Below are 26,672 nucleotides of genomic sequence, written 5' to 3'. Positions count from 1 at the left end.
CTATGTCATCGTTGTTTTTTATGCTTTTGTTATGGTGCTTATTTATCTTGTTGAGTGTAATATAATTCAGTAGATCATTTACTTTTGATATTTGCTATTCACTCGAAATGACCTAATATATTTCCTAACTGATTAGAATTTGGTTATTGCGCTTTGTAAATGAAAATAATGAATCGCTGAAAATTTTGTTCATCTTTTGTAGATCATAAAAAAGGAAGACTTTCTAGGCTTCCCCTTGATGACTTCAAAAATGCATAGCAGACTAGCTGTTAGCTATGCAGTTTCATTTTAAAATTGTGTTAGTGAATTGTTTGAGTTTCATCTAGTGTAATATTAAAGAAATTAAACTTAAATTGAAACTATCGTGTATACTACAAGCCACAAATGGTAAAACACTGCCAAACATTATATTTGTGCTAAAGCATAGTCAAGAAAGCAGAATAAAAAGCCGATCTTCAGATTTATGTAGACAAATTGTAGTTTTCAATAAATATATACGAGAGAATTTAAGGGTATCAATCAGATGAAGAGTATCATCAAGAGAACAAGATTAAATCAGGATAGCAGCAACCCAACAATTGAGAACATTAGTGAACCTGTGTCTTAATAATGAAGCCAACAATGTTTACCTGAAAATGCTAAGAGTATATAGGATGATAATAAGTGATAGTCCATTCGTAAAAACAATAAATATTCATCAAAAGGGAAGAAGCTTTACTTATTGGATAAACGCCAGCTAGTTCAAAGGTATCAAGAGTTAAGACTCTTAAACAGGAAACATCCGAAACAAATTTCATGTATTTGTGAAGGATGAGGAAGAGCCCTTTCTACCCACCAGATATAACATTCTATTACCCCGGTGTCATATGAATGTTAATAAAAAGATCAAAACACATGGATGTGTACAAGTATAATGGTAAGCCTTTCAGTCTCAAAATCACCTTAAGGATGTTCGTTATCTGGATGGTGTCTATTTTGCTGGTCAGTGCCAGATCCATCAGCTCCATAATCTACCCAAGGAAGAATTGATTCAAGCAACACAACTAATGGACTACGATTAGCTAGGTCACGAGTGACACGAACCTGGGCATTGGCACCCTGGTTATGATTATCCACTATTTCTCTAACCCTTGGATCTAGCATCATAAAATTTTGAAGATTCTCAGGAGGCATGGTTGCTACTGCATCAGAGAAATCCGAAACCATCAAATGGACATACCTGCAAAGGGCAGGAAAATAGATAAAAATAAATGCATGCAGAAACAGATCAAATCTCAACAATGAAAATAGTTCAAAATGAAAAGCTCGCTCAAATCAGTGCATCAATCAATGACTAAAAAGATTATATGTAGTAATGTAGACCATGTCCTTGACCCCTTGTAAAGATACACAACAAAATCCTATATTCCAGCAACAAGATATTGTACCTATTCGGCGGCGATCAGGCAGGCAGTTTCGAGTCGGCTCAATTAGGGTAGAGTCCGACTCATCACGGAATAAAAATGAGGTTGTTCCATTAAATTATAGTCACTTTATTAAATTTTCAGCTTACCATTTAGCAAAACTCCGTTATGTAACATGTGATTTAAAATCATGATGCAAGAAGCATTATAAGGAGTTATAAGTTACTATTTTAACATTTTAGTCATTAATAATATTAAAATAACCACGTGTACTAGGATTTCAAAGGTCTGAGACCAGAAAAAAGGTCCACATAAGCTTTAGTTTAAACAATATATGCTCTAGAAAACAATTTTTGTCATGATTAAATGCATATTTTTCAAGTCAAACAATTCACATCATGATGTGCGCAAAATCATGGAGTATATAACAAATTTTTTGTTTTAAAGAAATTATTTTCTTATAAAACTTCACTAAGAAACCAATTTAAGCCTACAATTAAAATATGTTGACTCAAAATACAAAAAGTGGCTAGAAATGTAGTGGATTCCAACTAAAAATTACGTGGGTTTGAAAACGGGACACAATTAAGGAAACGGGTCAAAATGTTCACGATTCACCAAGTTATTCCACTATTTTCGAGTTATGAGTTGCTAATTTCTCGTCCAATACAGGTCAATTCCTTTTGGTCAAATTTTAATAGGTCTAACTGTACCCTACATCTCAAACTCTTTATTTACACCATAAGCACCGCTGTCTGGTCCTAGACATTTTGACATTGGTACAACACTTTGACACTTTGAGTCAAACACCTGTACACGTATCATAATCGAACACAAGCACCTGATTTTGAGTAACAAAACTTTTGACTAACAGCTTATGGTCAGCAACTCAGGGACCTCAAAGCCTCACTTTATATAGTTTCTATATTCCATGGTAAAATTTGAACAAATGTTCCATTATATTCTAGCACTTGTTTCAATCGTTCACCAAAATGAGAAATATATTATGGCACTCATTTATAATTCATCAAGTTCAGCATAGATAATAGACATGTAAAACAACGTTCAGTTGCAAAAAACGTTCAATATATAAAATCAGGTAATAATGCTATCTTTTAATATGGCCTAGAAAGAAAAGTTCATATTTAATAGAATCTGAAGGATAATCTATTAAGTTTCAGGCTAAGTTTTTTCACAATTAGAACACTTACTCGTTCTTTTCTGAAGGAAAAGATTCTTTTCTGACACAAACCCATGTATTCGCTTCACTTGCATCATGCTTCAGAGTTTCAATTACTTCTAGAGCAGAATCCTTCAACAATTTTTGAACATCAGGCAACCTCCAGATGATGTAACTCCTGGCCACATATATCCTGATCAAGTGATCCAAAGAAGGTATTCCAATGTCTTCAGACTTGAAGAACGAATTTTTAGTTATGGTTGACCATGCCTGGTCCTTCAAGGGAACCTTCTCCACTAGCCTCTTAAGAACTGGAGGGTGAAGCATCAAAGCCTGCTTCATCAGACCAGATGAAGTCTCTTTGTCAAGCTCAGCCTTAGCGTCCTTGGAAATTGATTCACGCTCAAGATAAAATCGGCAAATAGCAAGAGAGTACGCAAAGTTTGGAAAGTTCCATAGAGAAGTATCACTTTGATATTCATCACAAAACTGTTCTAACCACATGTACTGTTCTGCCCTTAGGGAGAAGTAATCAATACAGAATATTGCACCCATGGGATCAGCAGGATCAAGTGAAAGTAACAATTTGCAGACTTCTAAAGCTGAACGATGACATCCACGCCTATCCAAGTCCTTCATGTGACTAAAGAGTGTACAGAATAATGGCTTGTTGGTTTCATGGGAATATTCAAGTCGGCAATCTCCTTGCAATGGGCTGAACAAAGGGTGTGATGCACACTCGAAGGCATATAAACATTTAGCAATAGAATCTGCAGCCATTTGATGTTCACCTGAGAATTTAAAGTAATTTGCCAATGTTATAAGGGATTCTACATGAAACGGATAGTTCATCAAGACACTAGCCACCCCATTCAGATCATGGATTGCCTTGGAAGCTTCAAAAGCTCTTTGAGCTAGGCCGTATGAAGTTGAGTGCACAAATCTACATCATACAAGGAACGATAAGTTAAGAACAAGAAATTGAAAAGTTGAGTGCACAAATTTACATCATACAAGGAACGATAAGTTAAGAACAAGAAATTGATGTCAACATAAAAAAGTATTTCTAAATATAGTAATCTTGACTTTTTATGATATAATGTTCAGATACTGCTTTGAGATATCAAAAATTTATATGTCAAAAAACAGCTCATTAGTAGTTCAAAATTTAAATAGATAAATATCTTCATATTGATTTAAATTTAAACTCAATTTTTGAAAAGTAAATTAAGTGTTTTAACACACAATATTCTCATGTTTGGATAGGAATCTTTAGGCTTTTAACAGAATCACGATAGTCCCACTGTTTTCTTTGTGTTATTCATAGTTTGACCAAATAGCTCTCAAATACTTGGTAGACCTAGAACAACACAGCAATGCCAGAGTGTGGTCCCGGGAAAGGAATGTATTTCTAATCTCGTGAGAGTGGATATGGAAACCCAATCACCTTTCCAAGTTATCTCCTTGAATTTGTATCATGTGAACATTTTGTTCAAGGGTGGGTGGATAGAGCTAAAAGAGTGGTGAATAGAGAGAGTGTTGTATATAAGGTGTGACTTTAGTCCTTAATTCATCCTTAAATGGTTAAGCAAAGTAGAGGTTTAAAAGGGGTTAAATTTGGAATTAAAGTTGGCTTGAAAAATTCAGATTTGGAGTTAGAAGCTAAGCGGACTCAGCATTTCCTTTGGCCAAGGAAAAGTCCAGTTGGCCTTTCCTTTGGCCAAGGAAAAGTCGACTCGGCTTTATATGTTGTTTTGTGACAGTTTGGTTTTTCCCTCGACTTTTCTTATTAGGCTTTTGTGTTGTAAGTAATTAGGACCTATGTATTATAAATACACCTAATTACATAGTTTTAGATATTTTAGTTTTCATACTCTCTCTCTCCCCCACTCCCCCTCCTTCCCTCCCTCTCTCTCTTTCCCCCTCTCCACCTCCCTTCCTCCCTCTCTCTCCCCCCTCTCCTTCCCCCTCCCCCTCCCTCCCCCTCTCCTCTCTCTCTTCCTCCCTCTCCCTCCCTCCCTCTCCCTCCCTCTCCCTCTTTCTTTCTCTCACTCACTCTCTCCTCCCCCTTCTCTCCCTCCCTCCCTCCCCCCTCTCTCTCTCCCCCCTTGCTCCCTCCTCCTCTTTCTCTCCCCACTCCCCCTCTCTCTCTCTCCCTCTCTCTCCCTCTCCCCCCCCACTCTCTCTCCCTCCCTCCCTCCCTCCATCTCCCTCCCCCTCCCCCTCTCCCTCCTCCTCCTTCCCTCCCTCTCTCTCATCTCTCTTATTTTCCAACTGTGAACATACCTCCATTGTAGCATCTTCAACTTCCATTAGAGTTTTTTGATTGGTATTAAAAAAATCTAGGCTAGCCGTGGACGTAGCCCAATTACGGGTTAACAACATGAATCGGTGTGTGTGCTTTGATTGTTCTTTATTGCTTTGCATTGTTGATTCTTGATAGCATTAGTTATGTTTTTGATTAATAGTGTTCAACACCTTTCTCGATCCACTAATCAATGGTCTACATAGTGTGGGGCTCAAATTCATCAATTGGTATTAAAGTTAGCGGTTTTTGGTGATTAATTGTGTTTTCTTGATTGGTTTTTGGGGTAAAAAATGGCTTCAATGAAATTGGACATTTAGAAGTGACAGAAATCAGAATTTTGGTTTAAGGCAAGTCAAGATAAAGGCTATTCTTGTTCAACATGGAGTACAAAAAGTATTGGATGGTGTTGATAAAATGCCCAATGGAATAATAATGGATAGTGCCATTCAATTTTGTCTCTCCAATGAGCTGCTAAGGGAAACAGTAAGGGAAAACACAACCAAGGGTATATGTGATATGCTTGAATCCCTATACATAGCAAAGAGTGTGACCAATAGATTTTTCTTGAAGAGTAGGCTCTATGATCTTCGTCTAGAAGAAGGTAATTCTCGTAAGTCACTCTTGGATGAATTTCACACTATTTTCATGGAGTTGCCTAACATTGATGTGGTTGTTGATGATGAAGATTTAGCTATTTCTTGTTATGTTCTTTACTATCCTCTTATAAGATTTTTCGTGAGATATTGCTACATGGTAGGGAGTTTCTTACTTATGATGATGTAAAGAATGGTCAAAGGGACCTTATACAAACAATTGACTCAAAAGCCAAATGGGTCTCAAATGAAGGTTTGTTTATAAGACGAAGGATGAATAATAGTAGTTCTTGTGGTGGTAGAAAGAAATTGAGTAGTTCTAAGTCCAAGAGTTCTAACAAGGGTAAGACATGTCATTGTTGCAAGTTGAAGGGACATATAAAGAAAGATTGATGGAAATAGAAGAGAGTGCAAAAAGAGAATGGTGCTAAAGATTCTACAACCGAATATGCAAGCAATGAGAATAATAGCGATGAAGGTGGTGCATTGGGGGTACCACGAGGGTACAAAGGACAAAATGAATGGATTCTTGTTTCAGATTGTTCCTTTCACGTGACTCCTAATAGGGATATCTTTTCTACCTATAAAAAGGTGGATGGCGGAAAGATAACCTTGGGTGATATTGATACTTGCAAAGTGATCGACATAGATAGTGTTCTTATCAAGATGCATGACGGTATGGTTAGGACGTTGTATGATGTTAGATATGTTCCGAAGTTGAAAAAGAATCTCATCTCCTTAGGTAACATTGGATGCTTTAGGTTATAGATATTCTTGTAAAGGTGGTCTCATGAAGATTACAAAAGGCTTGCTGATTTTAATGAGAGGCGTCAAGGTTGGAAGATTGTATGTGTTACAGGGATCCATGGTTACCGGATCGGCAACTGTTACCAATTCTACTATTACTAAGCAAGAGACCAAACTATGGCACATGAGACTTGATCATATGAGTGAGAAAGGAATGAATGTGTTGAGTAAGAAGGGGTTTTGCGAGAAAAAGCTTGGGACGTTCTCATTTTGTGAGGATTGTGTATTTTGGAAACATAAACGAGTTAGCTTCAAGCCCATTGTCCATAACACCAAAGGTGTTTTAGATTGCATTTAATCAGATCTTTGGGGTCCGTCAAGAAGGGTTTCTTTGGGTGGCTGCAATCATCTTCTTACATTTTAGTGTTTATTTATCAAGACTAAGGATGAAGTTATGGGTGTCTTCAAGGATTGAACGACAACGGTAAAGAGGAAGATGGGACATGAAATCAAGACCTTGATTACCGACAATGGTTTTGAATTTGTTGAAAATGAGTTTTTCAAGTTTTGTTTTGTTAGGCATCGAATATATGTAGGCCTCAAAAAAATGGAGTTGTCAACAGGATGAACAAGACATTTGGAAGAGCAAGATGTATGTTGAGTCAAGCAAAACTAGGAAAGGAGTTTTTGGCCCAAGCTATCTCTACAGCGTGCTATTTGATCAACCGTTCTCCTAACACCGCACTTGACTTCAAGTGCCCCCAATAGGTATGGTAATCTTCTCCAAATGATTATTCAAATCTAAAAATTTTTGGATGTTAGGTATATATACATTTTAATAAGGAGAAACTAGAACCTAAAGCTAGGAAATGCATATTTGTTGGCTATGGATTGGGTGTCGAGGGTTACCGAGTACGGTGTGAGAAATCTAGAAGGATAATAACTTCTATAGATGTCATATTTGATAAATCATCTTTGTTTTCTTGCCTTTTGGATATTGTTGTAACTAACACATGATGCTTGTGCGGAGTAGAGTCTCCAATAGCTTCGGAAGCTACAAGGTTTGAGAATGATATGTATCAACTAGTGGAATCAACATCTCCTAATGTGCAGCGGTAAAAGAGGCAAGTGAAGCCAAATAAGAGGTATATTGAGGAACTCTCACGGTTACATGTGAGGTAAAAGGTGGACATGATCCCGGCTCATACAAGAAAGCTATGGCTTTGATGGATGCAAGTAAGTGGCTTGGAGCCATGAGACAAGAGATGGAACCTATTAAGAATGGTACTTGGTCTATTGTGAAAGCTCCATAAGAATAAAAGGGTTGCGGGATGCAAATGGTTCTTCAAGAAGGAAGGACTATCAAATGATGTTGGCCCTATCTTCAAGAAGGAAGGATTATCTAATGATGTTATTTCTTCATACTCTTTCTCTCTCTAGATTGCTTAGTAATTGTTTCTCAATCTTTAGTCTCTCTTATTTCTCAATTGTGATCATAGTTCCATCGTAACATCTTCAAGCACCATCAGAGTTTCTTGATTTGTAATAAAAACATCTAGACTAGTCACGGCCATAGCCCAATTACGGGTGAACCACGTAAATCGTTGTGTGTGTGTTTTGATTGTTCTTTATTGCTTTGCATTATTAATTCTTGATACCATGGGTTCTGTTTTTGATCATTAGTGTTCAAGATCTTTCTTGATGCACTAATCAATAGTGCTAGGTAGTGTGGGGCTCAAGTTTATCAGGGAGATAGTGACAAAGTGTGGTCCTCCATTTGTCATTTAGTCAAGGGGTAAACTCAAAAGGCTCAACCTTTTAGTACTAAAGGCAAACTCAAGGAAATAATAGGAGTAATAATAAAACAAAAAAAAAGAAAAAAAAAAGAAGTTTTGCATCAAATATTCCTAGACAAGAAAATTGACGAAAGCACAATAGGAACATAATTCAAAGTTCAAACATCAATCCAACACCTAAAAGCAGCATACTACAGCACAGAGAACAAAGGAATGTCCAACTTATTCAACTGATTGGTTATATCGTAGAAGTGTAGCTTATTTAAAGATGTAAAGACTCGATCACTGCAAAGAGAGGACAGAGTCTCGAACAGCTAAAATATATGGTAACATAAAATTGTTCAGTATCTCTTGTCCGAAAGGCAACAAAAAAGATAATTACCTGAAGTAATTAATCCCATTTTTACTCTCTACAAGCTCCATTGACAGTGAACCATCCCAACGTGGCCAGTGATCAGATGGGGAAACAAGAATACACTTTCTATGACTATACCCTCCACGTCTTCCACCACGTACTTTTCTAGAAGTCCCCGCTTGGTTAGCAGTTTCAAATGAGCTCACTACCTTAGAACCAAATATTCTGCGTAGCTCGTATTCAGCATTTAAAAACTTAGGATCTACCTTCAGAATAGAGGATTTAGACTGCTTAGTAACAGTATTACATACTTTGACATCCTTACTAGAGCCCACTTCACAAGCAGAATTGATATCAAAAGATAATGCTTCGATATCAATCTCCTCGGACATTATAGATTTATCAGCATTTGAGAGTGAGAACTCTTTGTTTTTCTTCTTTTTCTTTTTCTTTGCTTTCTTACTAGACACAAGGGCTATCTGAGCATGACTTGTCCCAAATTCTAAATTGTCATTCTTTTCTGTCAAAGCATTATCTATGGTACTAGAATCATCATCCTGCAGCAGAAATTGAGAAAAAAAGGACAAACAATTATATATTAGTTCTCAAACAAGTCAAGAAGGAGCAACAATGGTATCCTTGCAACTTTATGCAGCAATGAAAACCAATGGAACATTACGTATGCAAAACTAGATAGATAAAATATCCGCATCATCTATGGTACTAGACTCATCATCTTGCAGCAGAAATTAAGAAGAGAGGACAAAAAATTGAACATTAGCTCTCAAACAAGTCAAGGAGTAACAATGGTATCCTTGCAACTTTATGCAGCAGTGAAAACCAAAGGCATATTTCGTATGCAAAACTAGATAGATAAAATATGCACTTATGAAAAGAACTCTGCACTGAAGCTCCATAGAAGAATTTTTCGGCACGCACAAAGGGTAAAAAAGTAGTACAAAAAAGAACCTGATCTTCAAGGTCAACTTCATCATCATTCAGGAGATCAAAAGGGTTTATAGGTCGAGCATCAGACTCAAACTCGTCATCCTCAATGCTCTCCTGCAGCTCTTCTGTGGATCTAATGCCCTCTTGTTTATTATTTTGCTCTTGTTCTTTCAAAACTTTTCTTAGTAATCGACCAGACATATTTCCCTGAAAAGCATAGAATAGGATAAGGACTCAAGGATATTCAAACAAGGCTACCAATATCAAAAGCCTAAATGAAGAAAATCTGCAAGTGCCACCAGCCTTTGCAAATCCCAATGTCACCCACTGTTGAGGAGGTCACACAACTATTGGGAAGGTTATACAAGGCGAGAACATGCTAGAAGGTTATGCAAAGTCATGGAGATCATGGAGCATGGAGGGTACATCCTTAAAACAGCCCCACAACTACACCAAATCAGCAATAAAATTGCCTCTATTGCTGTCCCAACCGTCCATCTTGCACTTAGGAATTATTGTACTTATTTTATTTAAGTATTAATGTTCAATAAATAGTCTAGTTGTATTTTGATTATAAGTTGCTGAATATTTTATGAAAAAATCAAACTATGTTCATCTCTTGTCTCAATAGAATGCTTGGATTGGAATTCCATTGGGGGGAGGGGGGGTGCTGTCAGTATCCCTTATAAAGAGGCCAACTATCCTTCAAGTTCATTATCAATTTTCGTGTCTTATTTTGATTAAGTTTGTGATGTGTCTGTACCAAACTTAATCATATACCTTCACTTCTAATTAACCCTAAATTCCCTTTCATATCCCACATTTCTTCCATTCCAAATCCAACTTCAATTGCTATTCGACATATCTTAATTTCCTTCATTTTCTTTACTAAATACAACCATTTCCATCTCTAAAACCCCACAACTCATACTCTAAGCCATCCTTGTCATTCTTCCTTGTGTGCAACCTTCAAGAATATGTTTGAATACAGCATAAATGTAATAGACACTTAAAGAGTGATTGCAAAAATAGACACTTAAACAATCAACATCTTACCAGAATACACGCCTTTGACAGTCAAGAATAGGACGTAATGAACCCACTGCTTGAAGGCAAGGTGCTACCATATATACACTGTTCCTCCATCACAGAACGAACTTTTGACTTTGCCTATTTCTACTTCACTGAAGCAAAAAAGTTATCCTACATTCTCCATGTATTCTCTAGCATACAATTTAGGTGATTCTTGCTTTCATTCAACTAGAAAGGACCTTAGTCCCAAAAATATTACTTAACCCAATGAGAATGTGGATTTTAGTACTCCTAGTTTGGCCATTGGAGAATCCTATGCAACTCAATAATAGTCGTATGCACTCTTTGAACAAGAATCCTACGATGAACTACTTAATTGGTTTTTATTTTAATTTATCAGTTTTTTAATAAAGAATAAAACTTGCTATAGCAAATCATCCAATTACCCCCTAAAGTTTGCAATGTTCATGGTTAATCAATAGATGGAATTATTGTAGGAAAATCATCAAAAGGTTGGATTATTCTAGGTAATTTTTCCTAAAAACGACAATTACAACCTAAATAGCAAAATAAGAAATGATAACTCAAGCAATTAGAGAAGCTTAAGATATCCTAAATCAGTATAAACCCACCCACCAAATGTTTAACAATTTTCTGGATGATTATGACTCTAATTTTTTCCTTATTTATAATAAAACGACCCCTTACTACAAACTTATTCCCCAAGTCTTACCGACATGCCAATCACATAAATTACCCTTAATTAAGCCCAAATGTTAAGAATACCAGTTTATTGCAATACCGACTGCCTGAAGTTCCACCTTGCCCTCAATATGGTATAAAAATTAGCTTGGCCTTCCACCATAAACAAAAAAATGAGGAGAATAAATGGTGGAGAAAAAACATTTTGTAATTAGTTGGCTTGAGTGAGTGATAAGAAAATTCAGTCTAAAAAATAAAATTGGGATTCACAAACAAATGGTGAGTGAACTTGAGAAATAAAGGGTCAAGGTTCAAAAAAGGAATGAAAATATTTTGAAGAGGACTAAAAATTCCCTAATGTGCACACTGTTTAGGGCTTAAAATGACTTGGTCCACTCTTAAAGTGAAATTAAGAAAGCACATCAGAAACCCATCTCCTTCCAGCCACGCTAACATCATCGCAAACGTCATTAGTGATATCATCAGCACACATCAATGCGATTAAAAACAAACCCTAATGTTTCCAACTGAATGCCCAAACCCTCATCTTCCTCCTTCCACTCTCACTCTCGAACCCAAAAGTCCTAAAGCCCCCATAGTTCTTTCACTCCACTCTTCCATCACTATTTTCCTCCACTCTCCGGACCGGTTTCCTGCCTTCCTTCTGACTCGGGCAACCCACTCTTTTATGTCGTTTTCCTGATGCCGGCGAGCCACCTTATTTTCCGACAGAAGATTTTGCACTGCCACGCTTCTAGCACCCTCCTTGATCTCCTCTTTTCTCGATTCTCCTCTGTCACTTACGCCAACATAAATTCCTAAATAACCATGCTTAGTGTTCTTTCCATGCTGTCGTGGCTGCCCCAAGGGTTTTCTCTTGACATCATACCCCAGGGTCCTTCTTCCGCCCTTCCAGAACTTCAGTTGATTCTCCCTTTTCACTAGTTTGAGTTTCTCTAGTGGTGAACTTTCAGATTCTAATCCCTCCAAAAATGCATCGAAACGTTTTACCTTATGACTGTCATCGGAACGTTCGAGTTTACCGGCATCGTCATGACCACTAGCATGCTTCCGATCACCGGAATCGTACCGCTCTAATACCATGTTTGCTATGAACCGATTAATTGGATTAAACAGTAAAGTAGTAAATACAATATTAAATGGACAAACAGGAAATTGTCTTATAATGTTGATGATGTAATGTATATGACTTTAAAAATCAAAATTAACTTATATCTGACACCCTTAGTATCAGGCCGTGTGCAATCAGGCGCCTTGCACAAGTCCTCAAATTAACAATCACCTGCTATTCAATAGTCCTCACTCTTAAACGAAAGCCAAATGTAAATTCATATATGATACACTTAATCTCAGGCCGTGTACAATTGGGCGCCTTGCACAAGTCTGTGACCTCAAATCAACAATCACCTACTATTCAATAGTCTTTACATTTAATTCATATGAACTCTATATCAAAATAACATTGTTTATTACCTTTTTTAGACAATTTTCACTACTAAAATACTCCACAACTTTATCCTATTATATAGATTAAAAAACCTATAAGTTGCAGATTATTTTATAGAAAAATAGTCCAACAATTTGTAACCAGGATAAATCAGACAACTTTGAATGAAATTACTCAAAATCAGACCAGAAATGATTGTTAATTTAACAGAAATACGTAAAAGAACTGACCTTGGATATCACGCCCAAAAAAAACGATTTGCTTCAAGAAAATAGGGATAGTTTGCAACAAGGGTTCAGATATTAAATCCGTAAAGAAAGTATGGAGGAATGGTAGCAGCAATCACGAGCTGGAATTTTCAATCCCAGTTCGCAGTTCGCAGTTCGCAGTTCGCAGTTCGTCCCAGTTCGTTCGTAGTTCGCAGTTGACACAAGAAACAGAGAAAATGTGGAGCACACGTTGTTGGCAAATTAATACGAGGTGTTATAGGTGACATTTAAAATGACCAGAATATCATTTTACCTTAAATCTAACACAAATTATATGTAATTACTCGGTGGGTACTTAGGATATTATAAATTGACATTTAGAATAATGTAAGTATTATATTGAATATATTCTTATACGATGGATATTAAGGATATTGTAAGTAGGTATTTACGATGTGGTTAGTAGGCATTAATAATGCATAGGCATTTAAGAGTACTGTAAGTAGGCATTAAATATTCAAGACTCAATTCCTTTAAGTGATGATAATTCAAAACACATATTAAATTAAATAATAAACTAAGCAATTATATTTAATTGTTTAAGTAAGTCCAAAATCATATTCAATAATAAATGATTTATTGATACATAATTAAAGTCCAAAATTTATTAAATTTAGTTTAAATTAGAATGACTTAAGTTTATTATATTTGGATAAGGTTGTAATATTGTTTGAATTTATATTTAAATGATTATTATAATTGGATAAGATTATATTTAAATTTGAATTAAATAAAATGAACGTATGCTCAAGACGTATTGCTATTATTATTATTATTATTATTATTATTATTATTATTATTATTAAGTTTATTTATTTATTTACATTTATCTCGATTTATTTTCTTGCGAGACCTAACTAAGAAGCTCACCTTTGTGTACTCACACGTATAAATAAAATAATAATTTTGATTCGAACCTCTTTATTTTAGAGGTCGCAATCATATTTTTAATATAATTATATGTTAATATTTAAATTCGTATATAAAAGAAATTTATTAAAACTACAAAATTAATTTAATATAATTATAAAATACCCAAAAGTCATTAAAATATTAATTAATAACGTGAAAAAATCTCAGAGTGTTCTGCAATAGTGCAGATTACTTACACAGAAACTTTAGCGGGTCAGGCAAACAACAATCAAGATGTTACTCGCTAGGATATGGACGCTCTTTCCTAGAATCTTACTGCTACTTTTTCTGAGCAAATCCGCGCAATCGTTGCCTTGCAGCCGCAAATTTCTGCAACTTTGGTTGATATGGCGAACCAGATCAAAAAAGCTTTGTGCAAGGCTTGATCTTGATCAACATGAAATATCTACTTGCTATAAATCAAATGATGGCAAAATTATAACTTCCCGTTCCAAGAGAAAAAACACAAGGAGAAGAGGGAGATCTCAACTCTATCATAGCCAAAGTAATAGGTGAAAAATCAACAGGGGTGATCGAATACTCTTAAAGGGGTTAAATAGAGTATGACAATTTTTCACTATAACAAGTCAAGGCCTTGACAAGGAAAGTCAGGACCTTGAATCTAAAAATAGGAGTTGCCTTGCGAAAAGTTTGGGACTTATTAGAGCAAATCATTAAACAAAATGTAAAGGTGCAAGAATAAAGAACACAATCATATATAGAGTTTAGTCCCTCAAAGGACCTAATCTCTATCCTTGAGCTTTTCCCTACCTCACAAGATTTGGGTAAATAGTCTTTATTCTCTTGCACCTGGAGTTCTAGATACAAGACTTATAAGAAGGTCACACTTATCTTCTAACAACTCCTGGTAGCCACAATGCTACCAAACTAGAACCTCTAATCCTAGTGAACTAAAGATATTTCTTTCCAGTTTTTCTTTCTTACAATGAATCAAATTATTACAACTTAAGAATAAAAATTACTCTTATAAAATACAAGACCATGCAACCTAACGAAGAATAACTTGAATGTAGAGCTTGAGAGCAATTCTTAATGTAGGATTCTTTGAAGACTTGAAAAACTTTTGCAATGTGTAACCTAATTGTGTATTCGAGTTTTTTGTTGTAATTACTTTCATATGCTTCATTCTTCAGATCAAATAACCATTTGAGGTTTCAAATCCTTAACGGTCACTTGCCTAAACTGGATCAGTCAAGGCCTTGAAATAAACCGTCGTATCTTTATATCCAAGTAAACTTTCCTAAAAAAACTTGTTAGCATAATAACATCTATGGTAGAGGAAATAATCAAAATATTTCCTTAGAATAAAATAATCACTTACTTAGAACATTTAAAACGGTATTGGCAAGGATTATATTCCAAGATCAAAATATCTCTTTATATATGGGAAGTATATGAATAAAATTTTAGTATATTGCCATGTATTTCGAGATCTTTACCAAATAAACATAGAATGAAATCATACCTTGGTGATCTTGTAGAGTCGTTGGAATATGATGAATAAGACAAAAATATGTTTGCCAAAATATAGGAAACGACTATATCATAAGTACTTACAAACTTATGTTTCATGCTACGTAAACATGTAAACTATAACGAACAATAACATACAATTGATGACTAAATAAACATACTTATTTGTCTTCCATCATAGTATATGATAACTATAAATTGATCATGGGGTCAAGTCAACAATCTCCCCTTTGATGGAAGACAAACTTTAATAGTTCGGGTTTTAACGAACTTAAATATTCACATGTAAATATGGATTTTGGGTCAGACGTCGGACATTTAAGTTAAACCGTTTTGGAACCGACAACGTTCTAGTGATAAAGAAATAAATAAAGGATCTAATAGTTTAGATTTCATATTTGACTTTTCAAATCCCAACTGATGTCGCTATCCGTCCAGTAGAGGTCGCCAGAGTATAACCAAAGTTTGGAGGAATACACGTGGGATAGCTAATCCCAAGGCAACCTCCAACTTAAGACGTTGCCTGTCCTGTTTGGGTGGTCATAGGTAAAGTATGCATACCCCCATGGTGACCATAATAATCCAAAACTACCACTGGAAACGATAATAGTAATATTTCCAAATCCAGTATAATAAGCCTATATAGGTAACGAACACAACCATACTCAAATTTCAAAGTTAAGCTCTTTTCAAATTAATTCTTGGTGTCTAAGCCTTAAGTGATACACCCTCCAATTTATAGAAAAGGTGACATTTACTTTTTCACACTATCTAATGCACTTATTCAATGCTTAATATATCTAATTATACATAACGAATTATTATAAAAAGTGGATATTAATAATCTTTGAATTGAGACGAATCAAACAAGATCTCGCTTGATATTTATATATGAATATTCGGTTCACTTTAACCCGAACTATTAAAAAAGAACTTGGAGGAATTACACAAAGAAGTGCATGAAAACATTGTAGAAGCAAAAAGAAAGTACAAAACGAAGGAAGACAAGAATAATCAGACAAAGCAAAACATCAAAGAACAGGATCTAGTCTAGGTTCATATCAAGAAAAACTAATTTCTTCAACTAAGGAAGAACAAGCTGATGCCAAGAGCCATGGGCCATTTTCCAGTGCTAAAAAAATAAGGGGAAAATTCGTACAAGATAGGGCTTCCTGCAAAATACAACAAATATCCTGCCTTCAACATAGGAGACCTCACACTCTACTAAGTTTCTAAAAATTTGAGGAAAAGTCTTCTTGAAGGAGCGGTTGAAACATGTGGAAGTAACTCAAGCAATGCAAGGAATGAAACAGAACTTAGAACAGGCACAAAACAACAACAAGAACAAGATCGTGCATAAAGATAGAGCTCAAACCTTCTGAATAGCAGGTTGACACTTAAATAAGGGCCAGGCCTAAGTGGTGCTAGGAATATGTTGAGCAATCAAGACATCGGTGAACCAAGACCTGATCACGTGTTACAGAATGATCAAAAGTTGCACTAGGGTTATTTAAACCAAGAGTGTGAAGTAGCAGGTCCTAGAATCCATTTAGAAAGTTTGTCCAAATTTAATACAAGAGCAGCCTATGTATAACTGATTTCTATTATAGCTTCCGTATGAAATACATAGTTGGTTAGATTTCTTGATTTGTGTGTTTTATTGAAGGCTCCTAAGGCTATATAAAGAGACTCCTCCCCTTGCAAAGGGTAGTTCATATTTTTAATAATTCAATAACAAAGTTTTTCAACTTTTGTTTTGAAAGTGTGCAAAATTTCTGTGAGGTGTAAGTGAAGCATCTCTTTGGGATCTTAGAGGTTGTGAGTGAAGCAACTTCAAAGGTTCCAACGACCTATACAAATAGGGGAATGAACCTTAGGTTGTTCAGGGGGAAGGAATGGGCATTGGTGAGTGAAGCAATTACAATTTAAGTCTTGAACTATCTAACAAACAACTAAGAATCAGATTCTTGGTAGTGTTCTGTAACTATGTCGTGAGGGTATTTGTTGTGTTTCAAAAAGCCTATATTGAGAACATCATCACCAGCGATACTGCCTTAATCTTCCACACTCAAGGGATTAAAATCAGTACAATATTAGTACAAGATGCCTCCTTACATAGGCAAGCATAGAAGATTAAGCACATGTTAGGAAAAACCCCTTTTAACACAAATTAGCCATGTGACTTTTAACTACCTTTGAACTAACTCCCTGCACTTGGAGTCTTTTTGACAAATAACAAAATAAACAAACTATTCTTTACATATTATTGTTATCAACTATTGTGTTTTCTTGTCTCTTTATCAAAAGTTGATACTTTAGTCCCAAAGCCTTGGACTGTTCTTCCTTTCTCCACGAATCACAAGAGCTTAAGTCAAGACCTGAACCATACATTGTTCATTCCCTCGCTCTTAGTAAAGAATTGTTCTCAATTCTAAGTCCTTATGGTATCTTGGCTTTACCAACAATTAAGTCTTTGCCTTAAGATCACAACACAACGGCTGACTACATGATGACAACGAAGGCACAACCTCTGAATCATCGCGAAATAATGTTACCCATATTCACCTACATGTGTGGATGAATGCTCCAGTTTGTATATTGATGATAAACCAAATCCATACTTCAAATAATTTAGCAAGAAAATTAGCTTGCTTGTATTACCAAGACTCCATTCAACTTAATTCTTGCAACAATTCGACCTTGAAATTTAGTACGATCAAACTCAACAAATCTACTAACATGAAAAAACTCAAAAAAATCAACAATCTTTACATCATGTTTCCTAGCTTGCTAAACTTGTAATTTACCCACCAATCTTGGATAAGAATCGACCAATCTTAATGCCTTTATTCGACAACCAACACCCTTCATGCGAGTTGTCTCAACCCCTTCTTCAAGATCATCAACAACTTCTTCACAGGATTCTTCAACATCTCCTTTAAGATCATCAATCACCTCCACAAAATATGCTTTAATAACTGCCTTACTATTCTCTACTTTGGATGGTTCTTGAATATCATCATCATAGATAGGAACCAAACTTCAATACAAGTTAAGTAACTCTTGTTTAAAAGCAATTTCAACTCTAAACACTTTGTCTCCAAGGTTAATACCACTATCTCTTTCTCTTGATCGTTCTTGATTGATATCAAAAGAAAGATTCAATGGAATGCTCTTGGCTTGCGTATCAACATGCGTTACAATATTCTGAAATTTAAATTTTTGTTGATGAAGAAAGATTTTCCTCCTCAACTGTCTTTGTTGGCACCAAATCTCTTCCAATCATTTATGACAATGCTTAAGTGGAAGCCAATCATCTATATCAATTACGCTAGGCGTTAGCAACCTTTTTAGTATTGCTTCCTCATTCTCCAATGATTTCAGCTTGTCTTTATCCAAAGCACTAACTAGTTCCTCTACTGCAAGTTCAAGATTGTCCATTTTTTCATGCAAGTTCATGTGATCTTCCTACTCAATAACTGTGACATAAAGAAAAGAAAAGAAAAATACAAGAGTTCAAGATATGCAAAAACAAAATCCGAAATACTAAATGTACGGTACAAAAATTCAGATTGTATTATATCAAATGTTTGCTATTGAAAACCCAACCAAACAACCTCTAAGATTGATTAAAGTTGATGACAACAAACTTTCATATGTCTAAAAATAATTCCAAACAAAAAAACTCAAATACGTAGCCTGGTTGGATCACAATTAAAAAGTTCCTCCAAAAATACAGTCTGATTTTATTTTGTGGCCTTTTGCTGAAAACATATACGCACTTTTTTTTCCATAACTCTAAGTACTTTATAGCAAGATACACGAAAAAATAGACTCAAAATTAAGCAAAAGGAAAAAAAAAATGAAACAATGAAAAAGCCCTCTAAACAAAGTAGAAAAGAGGAAAATACAAACGGCAAAGAAAATCAAACCTCTTAGACTTTTGTAAAACAAACAATCAATGCGTGTTTCAGGAATGCTACAAAAATGATGAAATGATGAACAAATGATATGGTTTTGTGTTCATGGGATAGTTGTTGATGATTTGGTGAAGATGAGAGAAAAAGAAAAGAACCTTGATAAGTTTTCAAAGAAAACTTACCAAGTTATCAAATTCGATCAATTTTGGGCTGTCTAAAAAGAAAATTACCTATCTCCCTAACACAACACCATATCCCATGATTCCAAAGCCAAATGTTTGTAACTTAATAAGGAATACTGTGTAAAAACAGTTTTGACAAATTCTCACAATGCCTTCTCCAAAACGCTTCTATTTTTGACCCTAAATTAGTTAGTTTCTGACAGATTTTGTTACTTATGGTTTGTTCGACTATGGCTTTTTTCTTCCAACAAAACCAATTGAAATCTTCAGCTCACAATGAATTATAGCTGTGATACCAATTGCATCGAGTATGGACCCAAAGATTTGGCCAAACTTGGTTGTTTTAAGGTTATCATATTAGACCCTTCCAAACTAATGACGTTAAAAAAAGGAGAATCATAGGTTACCAAAAACAACATGAAAATCCCCTTTAAAGAGACCACCCTTCTCTTGAAATCTAATTTCTTAGAAGACTTTGTTTTGTTTTTCATCAAAAGCCAAATCATATAATGTGTAGATGCCTCCTTATATAGGCAAGCATAGAAGACTAAGCACAACTTTTAACCACCTTTAAACTAACTCCCATCACTTGGATTCTATTTGACAAACAACAAAATAAACAAACTATTCATTTACATAATTATTGTCATCAACTATTGTGTCATCGTGTCTCTTGATCACAAGCTACTACGTTAGTCCCAAAGCCTTAGATTGTTCTTCCATTCTCCACAAATCACAAGACGTTGAATCAAGAACTGTACCATATGTGGCTCTTGCCCTCCTTCTCAGAAAACAATTATCCTCAATTCTAAGTCCTTATGGTATCTTGTCTTTACCAAGAATTAAGTCTTTGCCTTAAGATCACAGCAAAACTTCTTACTATATGGTCATAATGAAGGCACAACCTCTGAATCACCGCGAATCAATGTTATCAATATACACTCAACATGTGTTGATGAATACTCCAGCTCGTATTCGGATGATGAACCAAACCTATATATTAAACATGCTTACAAAGAAGATTAGCCTGCTTATATTACAAAGACTCCATTCAACTTGCTGTATTCTCCCCTTCTTTGAAAAACTTTGAATTTGAATTTTAATAGGGTTAAACTCAACAAATAGACTAACATGAACAAACTCAACAAATTCAATAATCTTTACAAACTCATGCTTCCTAGCTTGCTCAACTTGTAATTTAGCCTCTTATATTAGATAAGAATCCACCGCTTCTAATGCCTTTATTATAGAACCAACACCCTCCATGCGAGTTGTCTCAACCCCTTCTTCAAGATCATCATCAACCTCTCACGGGATGCTTTAAAATCTCCTTTAAGATAATCAATCACCTGCACAAAGATGGTTCTACAACTTCTTCACTATTCTATACTTTGGATAATTCTTGAACATCATCATCATAGATATGAAGCAAACTTGAATACAAGTCAAGTACCTCTTGTTTAGAAGCAATTTCATCTCTACATTTTGTCTCCACAATTCCCTTAAGGTTAATATCACTATCTCTTGGTCTTGATAGTTTTTGATTGATATCAAGAGAAAGTTTCAATGGTGTGCTCTTGGCTTGCGTATCAACATGCGTTACAATATTATGGAATTTTAATTTTTCATGATGAAGAAAGATTTTCCTCCTCAACTGTTTTTGTTGGAACCTAATCTCTTCTAAACATTCATTATAACTAGAGCTGTTCAAAAGTGACCCGACCCGAAATCCGATCCAAAATCGAAAGTAAACCGATCCGAAAATGTGTTCCTTTTTTTAGGTTTATCGAACCGATATTAGCCGACCCGAAGCTATACCCGAACCAGTTGACAACCGAAAATGAGAAAACAGAACCCGAACTGTAACCGATTTTTCTAACCGACACGTAACTATTAACCGAGATTACCCGAACTTAAAAGTGACCGACCCCAGTAATATCCGACCCGAATCATGCTCAAAACTGAACTCGATCCGGCTAAAACCGACTTAACCCGAACGAAGTTTAGATCGAACTGCTGTAAACCAGAGCCAATTTTTTACATAGAAGTATGATTGACTCATATTCAATCATCTTATTAGTTATTCTAATAAAGTCATAAGTATTTTAATAAAATAAATTTTATAAATACATGGTTTCATATATTTAGAGTTAATAATCAATTGTCAATGTTTATTAACTACTTTTAATCAAATTATATGAAAATTGATAGAACTTTATAATTTTAATTTGCGGTCAAACAAGTAAAAGTAACAATGTAATAATGATCACTAATTGATTTGCATTTTCACTATTTTGCTATAAATAAATGAACCTTATCATCAATTAAAAAATGACTAACAACTTAATGTAATACTGACTCGATCAATAGTAATTAGTAATTCGCAATTCGTAGCCGAATTCTACTTGAAAAATACCCGAACCCGATCTGAATCCGGTAAAACCGAGCCAATTATTAACCGATGACAACCCGAGACCGATTGAAAATCGACACGAACTTCAACCGACACCGAATTGATGCTAACTCGATAGCTCGAATAACCGATCTTCAACCGAACCGTGACTAACCAACCCGACCTGAGTATGACCCTTCGCAACACGCATCCGAAATATAACTGATCTGAAATACAACCGAATCGAATGACACTCGTTCGAAACCAACCCGATTACCCGAATGAACACCTCTAATTATAACGCTTGAGTGGAAGCCTATCATCCATATCAAATACACTAGGCCTTTGCAACCTTTTGAGTTTTGCTTCCTCATTCTCCAATGGTTTCAGCTCGTCTTTATCTAAACCACAAACTAGTTCCCCTACCGCAAGTTCAAGTTTGTCTATTTTTCATGCAAGTTCATGTTTGCTTTTGATTATTTCATCTTCAAATACTCGATAAGCGTGAGATAAAGAAAAAAAGAAAAATAATAGAGTTTTAAGGATAAATGCAAAAACAAAAGCAAAAATACTAAATATAAGCTGCAAAAATTCAGAATGTACTTTGTTAAATGTTTTTTATTGTAAATCCAACCACACCACCTCTATTATTGATAAAATTTGATAAAAAAAGTCTTATATGCCTTCAAATATATCCAATTGAAAACATTTAAATACGTGGCCTAATTTGATCACAATTCAAAAACGCCTCTAAACATGCAGTTTGATTTATTCTTTGACCTTTAGTAAAAAAAAAACATAAGTGCATCTTTTCCTTTACAACTCCAAGTACATTACAATATGATCCACAAAAAAATTGACTCAAAAATAAGCGAAATGAAAAAAGAAACAATGCAAAAGCCCTATAACGAAAGGAGAAAAGAAACAAATACAAAAGGCAAAGAAAATCAAACCTCTTGTACTTCTGAAAACAAACAATCAATGGATTTTTCATGAAAGGTACAAAAAAGATCAAAATGATGAACAAATTATGTGGTTTTATGTTCATGGGACAATTATTGATAATTTGGTAAAGATGAGAGCAAAAGAAAAGAATCTTGATAAGTTTTCCAAGAGAACTTACCAAGCTTCCAGATTCGATCAATTTTGGAAAATCTAAAAAGAAAATTACATATCTCCTTATCCACAACACCAAATCCAATGCCTCCAAAACCAAATGTTTCATAACTCAATTAAGAATACTGTGTAAAACCAATTTTTAAAAAAAGATTAGAATACAATCTCCAAATTGCTTCTTGTTTTTTCGACTATAGCTTTTTTCTCCAAACAAAACCAATTGCAAACTTCACTCCACAAGGACTTATAGTTATGATACCAATTACACTGAGTATGAACCTAAAGATTAGGCCAAACTTGGTTGTTATTCAAAATTATTCACCAAACTTATGACATTATTATATCAGCTATTACGCCTTTTGTCTCATGATCAGGAGTTGCTACGTTATTCTCAAAGCCTTGGACTGTTCTTTGTTTTTTAATGAATCACAAGATCTTGAATCAAGAGCTTAGCCATTCATGGTTTATCCCACCCTCTCAGAAAAGAATTTTTTTAATTTTAGGTCCTTATGGTATCTTGGCTTTACCACCAATCAAGTCTTGACCTTAAGATCACAACACAACTGCTCACTACATGATCATAACGAAGGTACAACCTCTAAATCACCATGAAATATGTTATCCATATTCGCCCAACATGTGTGGATGAATGCTTCAACCCGTATTCGGATGATGAACCAGCAAACCCATATATTAAACAAGCTAACCAAGAAGATTAGCTTGCTTGTATTACTAGGACTCCATTCAACTTGTTGTATTTTCAGGATAGATTCTAACTCTTAAGGTTTTAGAACCTTGATCTTCTAAAATATGTTATATGATTTGGAACCTTGATCTTCTAAAATATGTTCTATGTTTAAGAACCTTGATCTTTAAAAATATGTCTTCATGTTTTAGAAACTTGATCTTTTGAAATATGTTTGTATCTTTATGATGTTTGTCTTCCATCAAGGGGGAGATTGCTGATTTGACCCCTTGGTCGACTTATAGCTATTATAGGTTATGGTGGAAGGCAAAACCGGATGTTTATTTATTGATCAAGTACATGCTATTTTTTGTTATGTTTTACATGTTTACGGAGCATGAAACATAAGTTCTTAAGTACATATGATATAAATGTTTGCTATATTATTGGCAAATATTTTTTTGCCTTGCTCATCTAATCTAACAGCTCTATAAAAGGATTAATTTTTTATTTTATTTGGTAAAGATCTCGTATATATGGTAATATATTATATAAATAGATTTTATTATCATAGTTGCATATATAAACCGATATTTTGATCTTGGAATATAATCTGTTGATTCAATTAGGAACGGGAACAACAACAAGAGGGGGGGTGAATTGTTGTTGTTGCAAGTTTAAGCGATTGTGCCCTGTTTTTGCGGAATTATTCAAAATAAATAAAGCTTAAACTAAGAGCAAAATAATAAGAGAGACACACGATTTTACGTGGAAACCTTTTGGGCCTAAACAAAAGGAAAAACCACGACCACTTGGGATTTCTAACAACTTCACTATGTTTAAGGCAATTAGTTACAATTACAATAAACACCTTACTTCACTCGAAGCGAAACAACTAGGCCAACTCTTCACTCTCTAATTGCTTTACTCAAAGCAACAAACTTAGCTTTACAATAAGCTAATCCTCTCTAGCTTCACTAAAAGCTATCTAACTTCCCCCTTAGACTCACTCGAGTCTAATTACATAAACTCTCAAAATCCCTTACAAAAATGATAGAAATTCTCTAAAATAAATCAAAGAGTTGCACAAGTAAATATTATGAATTAATTGGCAATTTAAAAACACAAAATATTACTTGTAGAATTTCAAAATCAAACGCAAAAATTATTTTTCTCTCAAAGCATGCGTTTTTTTTTTTTTTTTTTTTTTTTTGAAAAACCGAGCTAGTTAGCTTATTTATAATAAAATAAATTTCTAAAAATAGAAAAATATTCCAACCCATTATCCTTAGTCATGGATCAATGAATGATGCTGAATGAATCACAAAACGGTTAATACTTCAGCCTTTGAATAAATCAAACAAACGGTTAAGGCAATCAGTAACCGCTATACCCTGATAACCACTGTTCCTTAATAACCGCTGTTCCCTAAAGTAGCAGTTTCTTCAGTAGTAATTCCTGTTCCCCAAATTAATGGCTGGAACTTCATGCTATATTTAGAAAACGGTTTTGGTAAAACGGTTATCTTTTGACTAATTCTAAAAACGGTTATCTTTTGACTAATTCTTAAAAAATGGTTATTTTTACTATTTTTAGGAAAAGATTATTTTTATTATATTTCAGAAAATCCAAAAATAATTAAGACCTAACTGCTGTTCCTACTTTTTAGTAGATCCAAGTTTATCTCCTAAAAATAAGGAATTAATCTTGAAACCCACACGTGAGGAATTTTAGAAATTCTTTTTGCCAATTAACTTTAATAAACTAATGCAACCAATTAATTTAAATACATTAACTAAAAAAATAAAAGATAGAATTTATTAGCTAACGTAAATTGACTTCAGTTTGGGAACACTGCGCTGTCTCCAAATTCCAACTTGCTAGAACATCAAACCTGGGAACAGTAGACTTCCTGTCTCCATTTTACATCCCACGTGATATACTCTTCTAACATCTCTTGAAACCTTTTGACATGTATATTCCCATGAACTAAGCCATAGGTACTATCAACGATCACAATTAATCGGATATCGACCTGCACAAAATCTCTAAACACATATTTGCTAAAGTGTAGTCATCATCAAAACTCAAGAGGTCCAACATAATCCTTGCCAATACCGTTTTCTATGTCCAAAATCAATTATTATTTAATTCTAAGGAAGTATTATGATTATTCAAATTGCTATCTATGTTATTACGTTAACAAGTTTTGTAGGAAAGTTTCCTTGGATACAAAGATACAGTGGCTTATTTCAAAACTTCGATAGATCAAATTAAGGGAAGTTCCCATTAAGGAGTAAAGCTTTAAGTGGTTATATAATCTAAAGTATGAAGCACATGAAAGACACACCAAGAAACGAACCAACCAATACAAATTCAAATACACATTGCGAAACTCTTTCTAGTCTGCAAAGAATCCTACATCATAATTACTCTCAAGCTCTAGATTCAAGTTGACCATCATTAGTTTATCTTGTATTTTGTAAGAGTAATTTTTGTTCTTATGTTGTAATAATTTGATTCATTGTAAGAAAGAAAAACTAGAAAAAATATCTTTAGTTTACTACAATTAGAGGTTCTAATTTGGTAGCATTATGTGCAACAGGCACAAAAGTCACAGTATACAATTCACACAATTAATAATGTTTACAATAAATTATGCGAAAGTCTAAAATTTTGAACTGCTAAAATCAATTAAAATTTAAAGCCATTTTAAAACATAAGTTTAAAATATTACAACTCAAAGAATAACACATAATGTTTTCTCAAAACATAATAAAAGCGTAAATACACATAATCATCAAAGTCATCAAGTAAAATAAAATTCAACTAATTCCACGATAATGAAAATAAATGTTGCGGCCTGGATTAAAACCTAAGCTATATTTTCCTGTAAAATACTGTCATCCATAATACAGACGATAGCCGTATAAATTGGATCAGTGGTAAAGCCGAGTACAATTCTTCAACAGTATAATACTATGACAATTATAACATATTCATAAGATACGCAAAAGTATATTTCAAGGCTCGATTTTAAGTTCATCGGTTCTTGTTTCTCATTTGCACTTCTCGAGTACTTCCAATAATTTTCTCATTCATCACATGAATGTAAATAAATATCTTTGCTACATTCACTTAAAGATAATAATGACCTTCTGATATATGTA

General features: G+C 34.5%; 1 protein-coding gene across 1 annotated transcript; it reads right to left on the bottom strand.

The window, feature by feature from the left end:
• Window positions 1–561: 561 nt before the first annotated feature.
• On the bottom strand, window positions 562–13,014 carry LOC130805893 (uncharacterized). Its single transcript, XM_057670726.1, has 5 exons — window positions 12,763–13,014; window positions 9,352–9,537; window positions 8,410–8,939; window positions 2,615–3,526; window positions 562–1,219 (listed from the first exon to the last, which is right to left on the bottom strand). The coding sequence occupies exons 2-5, from the start codon at window positions 9,529–9,531 to the stop codon at window positions 943–945; spliced, it is 1,899 nt and encodes a 632-aa protein (XP_057526709.1). The 5' UTR covers window positions 9,532–9,537; window positions 12,763–13,014; the 3' UTR covers window positions 562–942.
• Window positions 13,015–26,672: the final 13,658 nt, after the last annotated feature.

The sequence above is a fragment of the Amaranthus tricolor genome, chromosome 2 (assembly GCF_026212465.1).
Source record: "Amaranthus tricolor cultivar Red isolate AtriRed21 chromosome 2, ASM2621246v1, whole genome shotgun sequence".
Classification (NCBI taxonomy): domain Eukaryota; kingdom Viridiplantae; phylum Streptophyta; class Magnoliopsida; order Caryophyllales; family Amaranthaceae; genus Amaranthus; species Amaranthus tricolor.
This window is presented reverse-complemented; position numbering and strand designations above follow the sequence as displayed.